The 12188-nt window shown below is 49.9% G+C and overlaps 1 protein-coding gene and 1 long non-coding RNA gene across 2 annotated transcripts in view; one reads left to right on the forward strand and one right to left on the reverse strand.

Annotated features, from left to right (window-relative positions):
- Positions 1–12188, reverse strand: part of SRPX2 (sushi repeat containing protein X-linked 2) — a 32825-nt gene that overhangs the window by 2392 nt on the left and 18245 nt on the right. The window contains exons 5-10 of the mRNA XM_069065273.1: positions 9608–9784; positions 9184–9310; positions 8905–9026; positions 7669–7848; positions 6953–7086; positions 2903–3024 (exon numbers count right to left, since the gene is read on the reverse strand). Of these exons, the coding sequence (XP_068921374.1) occupies positions 2903–3024; positions 6953–7086; positions 7669–7848; positions 8905–9026; positions 9184–9310; positions 9608–9784 (862 nt within the window). The remainder of the gene's footprint in view (positions 1–2902; positions 3025–6952; positions 7087–7668; positions 7849–8904; positions 9027–9183; positions 9311–9607; positions 9785–12188) is intronic.
- Positions 1102–12188, forward strand: part of LOC138143959 (uncharacterized) — a 52474-nt gene continuing 41387 nt past the window's right edge. Inside the window, exons 1-3 of the long non-coding RNA XR_011163831.1 lie at positions 1102–1828; positions 2887–3039; positions 11887–12021. This is a non-coding gene — a long non-coding RNA (uncharacterized lncRNA). The remainder of the gene's footprint in view (positions 1829–2886; positions 3040–11886; positions 12022–12188) is intronic.

Consider the following 12188-nt stretch of genomic DNA (forward strand, 5'->3'; position numbering starts at 1 on the left):
CCTCGGCCTGGTTGTCGCCCGCCTGGGCCTCGGCCTGGTTGTCGCCCTCCTGGGCCTCTGCCTGGTGGTCGCCCGCCTGGGCCTCTGCCCGAGCTTCTGCCCCGGCCTCTGCCGCCACCACGGCTTCAGCCCCAGCCTCAGCCTCCGCCTGGGCTTCCAGCTGGGGCGCCTGGGCTTCCAGCTGGGGCGCCTGACGCTGGCGCTCCTGCTCTTCCTGCCCGCCGTCCGCGGCTGCGCGGCCTCGCCCTTTGCCTCTGCCTTTGCCCCTGCCCCTGGCCGGCCCCCTGCGGCGGGCGGTGCAGGAGTCGAAGAGGGTGGGCACGGCGTCTCCCCTGAGGCGGCGCGTCTGGCCCGTCAGGTCGAAGCAGGAGGCCTCGAAGTGGCGGGAGCACAGGAAGGAGTGCTTGCCAGGCACGAAGTTGTCGCGCTGCAGGAGGCGGACCCACTCGAGGCGCCGCTTGGGATCCTGCGGGAAGCGGTGGAAGCTGATGTTGACGTGTTTGTTGTAGATGGCCGGGCAGCCGGCCGCCGCGCAGTTGGTCGGCATCGCTTAGCTCGCGGCTGGCGTCGCCGCCGCCCGCCGTTGCCGCCGCCAGCCGTACGTCTGTCGCGCGAGCCTCGAGCGCCCTGGGGCACGCGGAAAGTCGGGGGCGGGGCTAGGGCCGGAGCTGAGGGGCGGGGCCGGGCAGGAGGAGGAAGGGGGGGAGCGCGGGAAGGGGCCCGCGCGCCGGAGGAAAGGAAAGGCGAGGCGACCAAGGGAGGGAGACGGGCCCGCCGAGGGGGCCAGAGGAGGAGGGGGGCGGAGCGGCAACGGGGCCGCGCTCGCGAGCTGTGACGTCACCCGGCTCAACTCGGCGAAGGCAGGCCTTGGCCCTTGCGCCAAGATGGTGGCCACCTCCGCACGCGCTCCCCGGGCCTGGAGGGCGGAGCGGCTGAGCCCGCTCTGGTCTCGGGGCTCGCCGGACAGATGGCGCCCCCAGAAAGATCTGAAGGCTGCGGAGCCGAGCCGGGGCCCCCTTGTATAGGCCGAACGAGGCTGGGGGAGGAGGGGGGCGGGATGTCAGTGGGATAATAAGAGGTCAGCACCAGAGGCTGGGGGGGGGGGCGCGCGAAGGGACCCCCCCCCACCCGGACAAGAGGCCCTCGGGGCGGGCGCCGCCCACGCCTCCCGGGCAATCAGCCAGACCTTCCTGGAGAGCAGGGCCGTGGCCTCCCCGCAGCCCGCAGCAGGATGCGCCGGAGGCTTCTGTGGGAGCGCGCCGGAGGCCCGGCGGCTGCACACCCTCCTCTCAGCGTGACGACTTGCCTGCCTCCAGCAGCACCATTGTCATAGAGACGGGAGAACTCGGGGTTACGTGGGCAGGGGCCACTCGGAGCTCCAGTGTCGCCGCTCCGCCCCCGGCCCGCCCCCCACGCAGCGCCTCGGCTCCATTCGGACTCCCACTAGCCGTGCCCTGGGCACTAGAGTTCCACCCGCGTTCCTTTGCGGAGTTTGCACATTGGAGGCGCCTGCCAAGCCCCCTCACGCAAGAGGACATTTGGAAAGCCCTCGGCGACCTTTGGAGGAGCAGGGCTTGCCAAGTGTCTTCTCTTTTCGTTATTACGCCTTCATGTTAGCGTGAATGTTCACAAGCTGAAGTTGCCCAGATGCTAAGTAAGCGTTGCAGACAGGATTTGAACCCAAGTTCTCCCGATCCAGCACTTTATCCCCTCTAAACCACACTGCTCCTCCTAAGAGAAGAGAAATTAGATTCCAAGCACCGAGGACAGCTCAAACAAAGGCACGGAGTCCAAAGAGGCAACACCAGGCGCGACGAGCTAAGTCAGAGTAAGCTGTGCTCCAAGGGGCTTGAAATGCTCAGCTATGGAGTTTGTATTTTCTTCTGGGGGCAACAGGGAGCCAGAGGAGCTTCTCAGACAGGGGAGTGACATGGTCAGTGCAGGGCCTGTGCCATGATAGTACAGATTTGAGAGAAGTTGTGGATCAGTTGCTGGGATATGGAGGGGTGAGGGAGAAGGGAGTTTGAAGTGAATCTGAGTGACTGGAAAGCTGAGATCCCCTCAAGAGAAAGGAGGAAATCCAAAGGAGAGGTGGGTTTAAAGTTCTGTTTGGACACTGCCCAACTCCTAAGCACTGCCCTCTCCACCCCAATTGGCTAGGCCAGCCTTTACCATCAATACCAAGTTACCCTCAAACCCCTCAAAGGATCTACTACCCTAGGTCACTTGAGCCTTCTTTGATGATGGGAGCTATTACCATGGAAACATCATTGCCTGTGGAGCAGCTAGGAGGCCCAATGAATAGAACACTAAACTTGGAGTCAGTAAGACTTGAATTCAAATCCAACCTCAGAGACTTTCTAGCAGTGTGACCCTGGGCAAGTCACTTAACCTTTGTCTGCCTCCATTTCCTCATCTGTCAAAATGAAGCTAATAATAACACCTGTGTCCCAGGGTTGTTGTGAGAATAAAACATGATATTTGTAAAGTGTTTTGCACGCCTTAAAACACTATACAAACGCTAGCTATTATTATTATTTCCCAGTTTCTGTCTCAGTGGCAGTTGGCTTTTGTTTTTCTGCCCCATTGAGAACAAACTCTTGGGGATAAGTACTGTGGTCCTTAACCCAGAGATTTTTAAGGATAGGCAGTGCTCTCTATGAGGTCAGTATCACGATAAGGATGCTGATAAGAGAAGATCCTGCCTCCCTTGGAGAATGATGGGTGTGACTATGCCTTCAGAGCAAAACCAATGAGCCTGTGCCAATAGGAATGGGGGCTGAACCCTGGGTTCCGGGATGCCTCAGTAAACATTCAGAAGTAGAAGGGGGCCAGGGCATCTCCCACAATGCCCATTCTCACCAACCTTGTCTGCATCTTTCCCAGTCTCCCCAGGCCATACCTGAGCTCCTCTATGATGCTGGCTGACAACTGTTGCTCCCGTATGCGTCCCACCTCCTGAGGAGGCTGCCCCACCAGCTCGATGATGGTCACATGGCGAAGATCCAGCCCACAGGTGGATTGCTAGAGAGGAGACAGGTGGGATGAAAAGGGCCTGGAAGTGCCCCCAAACAAAGGCTCCTTTTGGGGATGAGGCTGTGTGAAACATCCCTTTAGCTCAGCCCCCCCTGGGCCCACAGTGTGGTTGGGGTGAAGGAGGCCAAAGAGCAAGGCTAGTCCCTTGAGATTGGAGCTGAGCCTTCTGGCCCTCCTGTGCTCTGCCTTCCTTCCATACATAGCAGACACACTGTTAGCCATTTGAAGCACACAAACCGACTGCCAGGTGGGAGAGTCTCAGGCTCTATCTAGGAAACAGATAAAGTACAGCTCCATGGTCTCATTCCACTCCGTGTCACCCAGGTGAAAACCATTGTTTGGCTCTTAGACTAGGACTTGGGCCCAGGAAGACCAGGGTTTAAATCTTGCCTCAGTGATTTGTAGCCAGGTGGCTCAGTAGATAGAGCACTGGTTCTGGAGTCAGGAAAACCTGAAATCCAGCATCAGTTTCTTGCTGTGTGATCCTGAGCAAGTCACCTGCCTGTCTCAGTTTCCTAACATGTAAAATGGGTATGCTAATAACACGTACCTCTCAGAGTTATGGTGAGGCTAAAATGAGATAATAATTGAAAAACTCTTCGCAATGCTAGTTGTCCTTGGTGTTATTATTACTTTGTCACCCTGGTCAAGTCATTTAAACAGTCTGAGCCCTTTGTCCTCCCATTTGGAAAATGGATGTCATAATAGATCCTACCTAATGAGGCCTTTGTAAGGCTCAAATAAGATAATGTATTTAAAGTACTTTACAAATTCCCAAATTCTGGGCTGTTCTTGTTGCTATTTCAGGGGATCTGTAATGCAAATCGTAGACTCTCCATGGCCGCCTGCCCTTTGTCACAGGGGGTTACTCAGTGAACGTAGGGGCTGTCCTTGAGTTGTCTCTTGACCTTCCCTTGTTACCAGGCCATCATCTTTGTTGATCACATACTTCTGAGACTTAGCTGAGCTCTAGATGGGAGCAGTGACCTGGCTGATCTCTAAGTTCCTGTGTAACTGTAAATCCTGGGATCTCACCAACACAGACATCCCCATTTCCTGGGCACAGCCCTTTTCGTTAACCCCTGACTTGCTCTTGCTTTCAGCCATTTTCTCCTCCCTTGCTCCAAAGCTTTCCTGCCTGGTTCTTGCCACTCTTCCCTACCCCCAATTGCCATTATCAGCACATGCTCTTTTCTGCCCTTCCAGCACAGCTGCCCTCAGTTCTGCCATCTCTGCCCTTTGTCTTCCTTCTTCTCTGCCTTTTTTTGCTTCATGTACATTCCATGTGTGGTGCCCACATCTGTGCCTCACTGTCTGGATCACCGCACTGACTGAATGGATCAGATGACTCTGCTTTAAGGTGCCCTCCATAGCCACTGTGGGCCAAAGAGTGAGCTTTTCCTCTAAATATTATTCCTGTAATCCATGAATCTTCTTTCTTTCACTGTACCAGTGCATAAGGACAGAGTGGTCAATAAGCCCACCATTGATGGGAATTTTGGAGTGTAGATGTCCCCCGAGGTCTTGTCCTCAGCCCTCTTCTCTTTTCTCTTTATACACCTTCTCTCTGATCATTGAGCCCACCCCAGTTCAGGCCCTTATCACTTTTAGCCTAGATGTTCACAAAAACCTGTTAGATTTTCTTCCTTTCTCAAGTCTCTCCCTATGCTACTAAGTTGCCAGAGTGATTTTTTTTTTTAAAGCAATCAGGGTTAAGTAACTTGCTCAAGGTTACACGGCCAGTTATTTCTGGGTGTGGTGCTGAGTGTCTGAGCCCGGGATTCGATCTCCAGGTCGTCCCAACACTGGAGCAGGTACTCTTACTCGCTGAGCCACCTGGCCGCCCCTAAGCAATTGGGGTTAAGTAACTTGCTCAAGGTTACACAGCCAGGTGTTTCTGGGTGGGTGCTAAGTGTCTGAGCCCGGGATTCGATTTCCAGGTCTTCTCAACACTGGAGCCGGTGCTCTTACTTGCTGTGCTTCCTGGCCGCCCCAGAGTGATTTTTCTTAAAACACAGGTCTGAGCACATAAGTCCATGTTCAACAAACTCCAGTGGCTCCCTCTTACCTCCAGGGGCAAATCCAAAGCCCTTTGTTTGGTGTTTAAACCACCTCCCTTCCTAATCTTCTGACATTCTCTTACCTACCATGCACTCTAGGATCTCCATGCCTTTGCCTTGGCTGACCCCACACTCTCACTCTCCCAACCTTGGACTCTTGGGATCCCTCAGCATCCTCCTTTGAGCCTCATCTCAAGTGCCATCTTCTGAGGGCCTTTCCAGGCCTGTCCCCCAGCTGCTAGTGCCACCCCCTGCTAAGGTACCTCCCATTTACTCTGGATTTCTCTTGGATGTTCTCATTCAGGGACTGATTTGACTTTTCTTTCTTATTTTGCATAGCACAGAGTAGGTGCTTAATAAATGCTTAGTGACTGGTTGATGCTTCTTAATAGGGCACAACATAATCTAGGCCCACTCCCTGTCCAGTCTCAGTTTCTCACCTGTGTGGACAAGTCTCTAAACCAGCTGTGGATCTGTTTCTTTATTCCCTTTGAAAAATAAGGAGGTTGGGGCCATGTGGTCTCTAAGGTTCCATCCTGCTCTTGAGATTCTGTGACCCATTTCTGTTTTTTTCCCTTGGGCCCCTGGAGGAACAGTCCTTCATCTTGGCCCTGGGATCACCCACTCAGCTTCAGGGCTCTTCTCATGGCTACTTGCACCTTCACTGTCTACAGACATTCTCTGATCAGTCTCATCTCTGTTGTGGGCAGCTGGCCCCCACCCTACTCAGCTGCCCTGAATGAACCTCACAGCTCTCTCTCCAAAGCCTTCCTTCTGACCTCTTCTTAAATACCCACTTTCTAAATCCCTTCTCTGGCATTAGCAGCCTGCTTGGGTGACATGAGTTCAAGTTGGCCCAATACATACTGGTGTTATATGTTAGGAAGTCTCTGGCCAACTGCCACACCCTTCCTTGGGATTGTTCCACGTTTTTGCTTTCCCTGACAATGTTCCCACAAGTATTAGGGCAGTGGAAGAGATGCTTGATTTGAAGTCAGAGGCCTGAGTTGAAATCTGGACGCTGATCCTGTGCTTAACTGCTATGTGTCCTTGGGTAAGTCACTTGATCACCGTTTGCTTCCTTTTCCTCTGTGTAAAATTAAGGGGTTGGCTTTGGTGGCTTCTAAGGTTGCTTCCAAATCCTATGATGCTATTTTTGATACTCTCAGACCACTCTGGTGCTAATTCCCATTGCTTTGGAGGGAAGGTATTTTATTCTATGCCCCCTTCAGAAAGGGGCACCTGTGGCCTAGCAGCCTTATTATCTCACCAGGATAAGTGTCTTCTTTCCTTGTTTTGGTTTGGGACTGTGACTTCCCTTTAATAATGTAGGTCAGTATATGCCGGGCAACTTCAAGTCTCAGAGAGTTGCCTAGACCCCAGAGAAATTAAATGACTTGTCCAGAGTCACACAGCCAGTCTGTATCTAGGGTGGGACTTGATCCCAGTGCTTCCTGACTGTGAAATGAGGCCAGCTCTCTATCCATTAACACAGGTTCCCAATATAAGCATTAGAATAATAATAACAACTTCCATTTACATATCACTTCAAGCAGTGGTATGTTGGCAAAAGTTTAACAGCTCTCCAGGAAAAAAATATGTGCATGACACATTTCTCAGTTTAATCTGAATTATCAACATTTTCTATGTTGCAATTTTGTCTTTAGCAATTAGGTTGAATGTAAATGGAATTGGGGGCTGAGGATTTTAGTTGCAGATTAAAAGTGAATGAAAAAAATGAGCGACTCACAGATAGTATGGATTGTCTGTAAGGAGGAGAGATGGGACACAAGGGAAGGAATGCAGGTTGTGGAGTAGCTTAGGGGGCATGAAGAACGGGGAAGGCACTGGCTCACCTGTAACATGGAGATCTGCATTTTGTAGTATCGATTGGAAGGGTCAGGAGAGGAGACGATGAGGAGCCTCCGTTTCTCAAAGAACTGATCTAGGAGGGCTGCAGCGGAGTTGACATTGACGTTAATCTTCATGGCTAAGATAGAAGGAGGCGGGTCATTCAGGACACTGCCAATTCCTTTCTTCCCAAATGATTCAGTGAATATATTCTTGGGTTCTAGACTCCTTCCTTCAAACCTACTTAGAAGCTGCTTCTCTACCCCCTGGAAGAGTATGTGAAGATACCCCTTCCTTCTGTTGGGTACCACAGGCTGCTACAACAGACATGTCAAATCTACCCCCCTTCCCCCGCCCATGATCACTGAACAAGATCTCAGATCAGAGCAGAGATGTCACTAGAGTGGGACTGATGAGGCTTTTACACAGAGTCGAACATTTTAAATGAATGGGCATCAATGGTATTGTCCTGGCCATGCTTCCATCTTTGCTTGCCTTGCCCCTGCCTGTTGTGGCAGCAGAGGCCTTTTCCTGAGGGTGTTTCCTCTCCTTTCTTACACACATTTCTCTCCCCTCTAGTACCATAGCCTCGGTGATCCTACCATCTTCTCCACTTCTCTGGGCTATAGAAATTGCTAGTTACAGTTCTGCTCAGGTTGCCTTCTGAAATGAGACAACCCAATCCACATGAACTCTCTCTTTTCCCTCTTCTCTCACTCACGAGTACAGATGGGCTGGGATCCTGACCACTGTCGGCTAGACTGGCAGACTCGGGAAGGGGTCCCCTGGCGCTCGTAGCCCCCATCACATTGATACTCGCATATGGCCCCATAATTGTCCCCTGCCGAAGTACAGGTGAGGTAGCCATGCTGAGGTGGCTTCAATGTAGGGCAGCGTCTCACTGTGGAGGAAGAACTCAAGTCAGGCTAGCAAAGAAAGGCCATGACAGGGTCCATGCTGGGTTTCCAAGGTGAGAGACCATGGTGTGCCCAGGATGGAATCTGCAAATGAAAAAACAAAACAGGGAAAATCGAAGACTGTATATAAATCAATGACAGGTTGTAGGAATTCAGAGGAGAGGGCTGAAGTAGTTGGGGAAATTCCGTGAAAATGCAGGACTTGAGCTGGCCTTGATGTAGGAAAGGAGAGAACTCCCTGTCAAGATGACCGCCTGACTGGAGACAGACTGTGCAGCTTCTCTGTACCCATTCTGGCAAAACCCTGAAGTGCCAGCTAACCTTGATAATGATCAAGAAATACAGTGGAAAACTGTGGTGCATGAAAAGTCAGCCAGAAGCCTGAGGGCAACCGGAAAGGGGACCAGCAGCAAAGCCAGTTTTAGGGCAGGGTAACTTTCCAGTGTGACCAGAAATGAACCAAGGACATGTGTAGCCTTCAAGCTCTGTGTGCGAGAGGACCCTTAAGAAAGCCCCAGGGCAGACAGCTTGGAAGCACCAGGGAGAAGGAGTAGGCAATCACCAGAATGGTCCCACAGTGCTCAGACTTAGATAACTCAGGGATGCATCCCTGATTTCTGAGAAGACTCTTGGACTTCTAAAGCATGTCTGCAGGAAGGACTGGATCGGGCTATGTGAGATCATCCATATCCAGACAGTAGCAAGGGGCTTGTGGGGTCTAGACTGGGGAGGCAGGGTAGCTGAAACAAGCTGGTTTTGTTGGAGGACATCTCCAGTCTGGTAGTCCTCTTCCACAACACAGATCATAGATTTAGAATAGGAAGAGAAATCAGATGAGGAAACTGAGGCCTAGAGAGATAGTGACCAGCTCATCACCCAGGTGGTAATTAACAGCCAGAATTCAAACCTAGTTCCTCTGACTCCAAATTCAGCTACTTTTTCTATTGGCCTGCGTTTTTGTCTCTCTATGCACGTGTGCCTGGTCTAGCAAAACAGAAAGAGAAGGGAAGCACCAGGGGAGTTTGTGCATCCTTTCTGACCTTGCACCTTGACGATGAACTTGCAGCTAGCCCGGTTGTAGGCCCGGTCATAGGCAGTGTACCGAATTACATGTTCTCCTTCGGGAAACCGGGAGCCTGGCTCAGGTCCCCGCAGGGTCACCCTGGATCGAAGGGAGCAGAATAATCATTAGGGAGCGGGAGCTATGGGGTGAGGGTCAGGGAACTCAGCCTCCCTCTTGCCATGGTCTGTATATTCTTTGTGAAAGTGAGGTTGGAAGAAGTAGCTGCTGTGGGAGAAAGATACTATTCAGTACTCACCTGGTGATAGTGCCATCTGCAGAGTCTTTCACCACAGGCGGGTCCCAGTACACCGTGGCAGTCAGCTTCTCTGGTTCAGCCATCTTTTCACGGGAGTGGGGACAGCGGATCTTGGGGGGATCTATATCTGCCAAGGTTAGGAATCATATGACAACTCCAGAGTCCCCCTTCATTCCTGGGAGGCTAATCTACTCCCTTGGGTGCATATAAGAGGCAAGGAGCCCAAAGATATCTCAGGAAGAAGCCTAGCCCAGGGTGGGATTGAGGGGAGTGGGGAGAAGCAATAGAAGTCCCTGAAGAGGATCTATAAGTACTAGAGTGCTCACTGATTGATAGTTTCCTAATGGCGTGGGCACTCATGGAGGGATGGTTCAAGTCAGGGCAGCACCAGGTGGCAGGACAACTGTGTGGGGACTGGACTTACCTACACATACAGGCTCGCCTCCACTCCACCGCCCATCCTCCATGCAGATCCGGCTTCGGTCACCTTCCAGGTGGTAGCCACTGGCACAGCTGTAGTCACAGCGGGAATCTAGCAGGATTCCATTTGTGCAGCTGTAGGTGCCACTGGTGATCAAGGGCAGCACGGGACATCTCACCTCTACAAGAGAGCCAAGGGGGCTTCTGTGAGTAGTGGCAGTGCTCAGGGGCCCAGCACTGGGAGAGATGGTGAGGAAACCAGAGGCACTATCAGACATGGCACGAAACCAATACCTGCACCCTTGCCCCCCCACTTCACAGAATCTTCAGTTAGTCAGTCAGCAAGTACTCACTGAGCACTATGTGTCAGGCACAGTCCTAAAGTTGGGGAATGCAAAGCAAGGCAAAAACACGGCTCCTGCCTTTAAGGAATTAATATTCTTTTACAGGAGACAACATGAAAACAACTGTGTACATCCAAGATAAGTAGGGTGATAAATGGAAGATAACTGAGAAAGAGGCCCTTGGAGTGGGGAGTGGCCTCGTGCACAAGGAAGCTAGGGAAGCCAGAAGTGGAGGTGAGGAGGAAGAACATTCTGGGGATGTTCAAGAAGCATTGGGGACAGCTAGGGAAAGGGCATAGATTTGGGGAGATGGAGGTTCTTGGTCGAGGAACACCAAGGAGACCAGATAATGAGTTTTGTTTCGGACAAGATATCCATGGGCCATGCAGTTTGAGAATGATGGGAGACTAGCCCTCAGGAGAGAGGGTAGGTTTGGCTAGAGAGCTGGCTCTGAGAGCCATCTGCAGAGGAAGGGGAGTCAAAGCCATGGAAGCTGATGATTCACCAGGTGAATAGTATAGAGCAGGGTCTGTTAAACTGAGGCCTGGGGGCAAAAGGCTGCCTTCTGCCTGACCTTGTCCATCTCACAAACTAAGAATGCTTTTCAAATTTTAAAATGATCAGGGAAAAAAATCAAAAGAATACTATTTTATGACACATGAAAATTATATAAAATTCCAATTTCGGTGTCAAAAATAAAGATTTATCAGAACACAGTCACGATCATTTGTTTGTGTCTTGTCAGTGGCTGCCTTTGATCAACAGAGGTGGATCATTGCAACAGAGACCCTGTGTGACTAGCCTTGTGAAGGAATTGAAGGGAGGGGCACTTGAGGCTTTTGAGTGCTATGTGGATTGCCATACTGTGGCATATACCCATCATGTCAAAACAGGAAAAGAAAGAAAAAAAAGTTGTATTATGATTTTTTGAGCTCAAGGTCAAGATTGAAATTTTTCTGAACAAGGAAAATCATCCTTGACATCTGCTATTGAACACTGAATGGTTTTTGGAAATGAGCTTTTGCTGTTAACTTGATAATGTTTCTTAATAAATTCAATCTAAAATTAAAAGGCAAAATAGCACTGGAATGCAAAACTTAGCTATGGGAAAGTCAATCCGATGACAACTAACATTGTTTGAATTACAAATAATGTCAACAGGTAACATTATATACTTCCAAAGCTAAGGAAGCAAGAACTCTACCCATATTTGCAGGGAGTATATTTTGGGGGCATAATTCCAGCAACATTTTTCAGATCTCAATCTAAGTATAAAAGACATTGCCATGGGGCAGCTAGGTGGTTCAGTGAATAGAGCACTGGCCCTGGAGTCAGGAGGACCTGAGTTCAAATCCAGCCTCAGACACTTGACACACTTACTAGCCGTGTGACTTTGGGCAAAAAAAAAAAAAAAGAAATGGAAAAGACATTGCCATAGTTTAAAATCTATTTAACTGTGCAATTGAGGAGGTTCTACCTAATCTGCACCTGGAAGTGATTCATCTATAATGTGATGATGTGCTAACAATAGAATTCTACAAATGCCTTCCAAGTGATGAATGTGTTCAATGAAAATCATACTCATGGACTGATACCAATATTTGGCAGTAATTATCTGTGTGAATAGACATTTTCAAACATGAAGTAAGTGAAATTTCAAAAGAGATCCACATTCTCAGAGAGACATTTGCAATTTATTTTGATAAGAGGAAACACTTGAACCCCCAATTAAGCAAAATGTTATCCCCCCAAAAAGGATTCTGTCCTCCTCATTAGTAGACCTGTATTACAAAAAACATACTCAATTATGATTATTATGTTTTGAATTTTGTCAGTAAAAAATATTTGTGGAAATTTGTTTTCTCTTTCCTACATGATATCCTTGATTTCATCTCATTTCGCAAAGCTTAAAATATTTACTATTTGTTCCTTTACACAGAAGAAGTTTTCCAACCTCTTTTATAGAGGGAGAAGAAAAGATGACCCAGGACAGAGCCTTGGAGACACCTGTAGTTAGTCAATGTGATCTGGAAGAAGATCCAGCCAAGGAGATTAAGTGGGATTAGTCAAACAGGTAGGAGGAACATCAGTATATGACCATTTCAAAAACATCTCTAGAGAGAGGAAACCATTTTTAGGAGATAGACAGTATCAAAAGCTGCAGAGAGGTCATGAAGACTTAGGAATGAGAAGAGGCCATTAATTTTGGCTATTGAAGAATCATTATTAATTCTGGAGAGA

The sequence above is a fragment of the Petaurus breviceps genome, unplaced genomic scaffold (genome assembly GCF_028583685.1).
Source record: "Petaurus breviceps papuanus isolate PSGF00001 unplaced genomic scaffold, PetGlider_PUasm1.0 90681, whole genome shotgun sequence".
NCBI classification, from domain to species: Eukaryota; Metazoa; Chordata; class Mammalia; order Diprotodontia; family Petauridae; genus Petaurus; species Petaurus breviceps.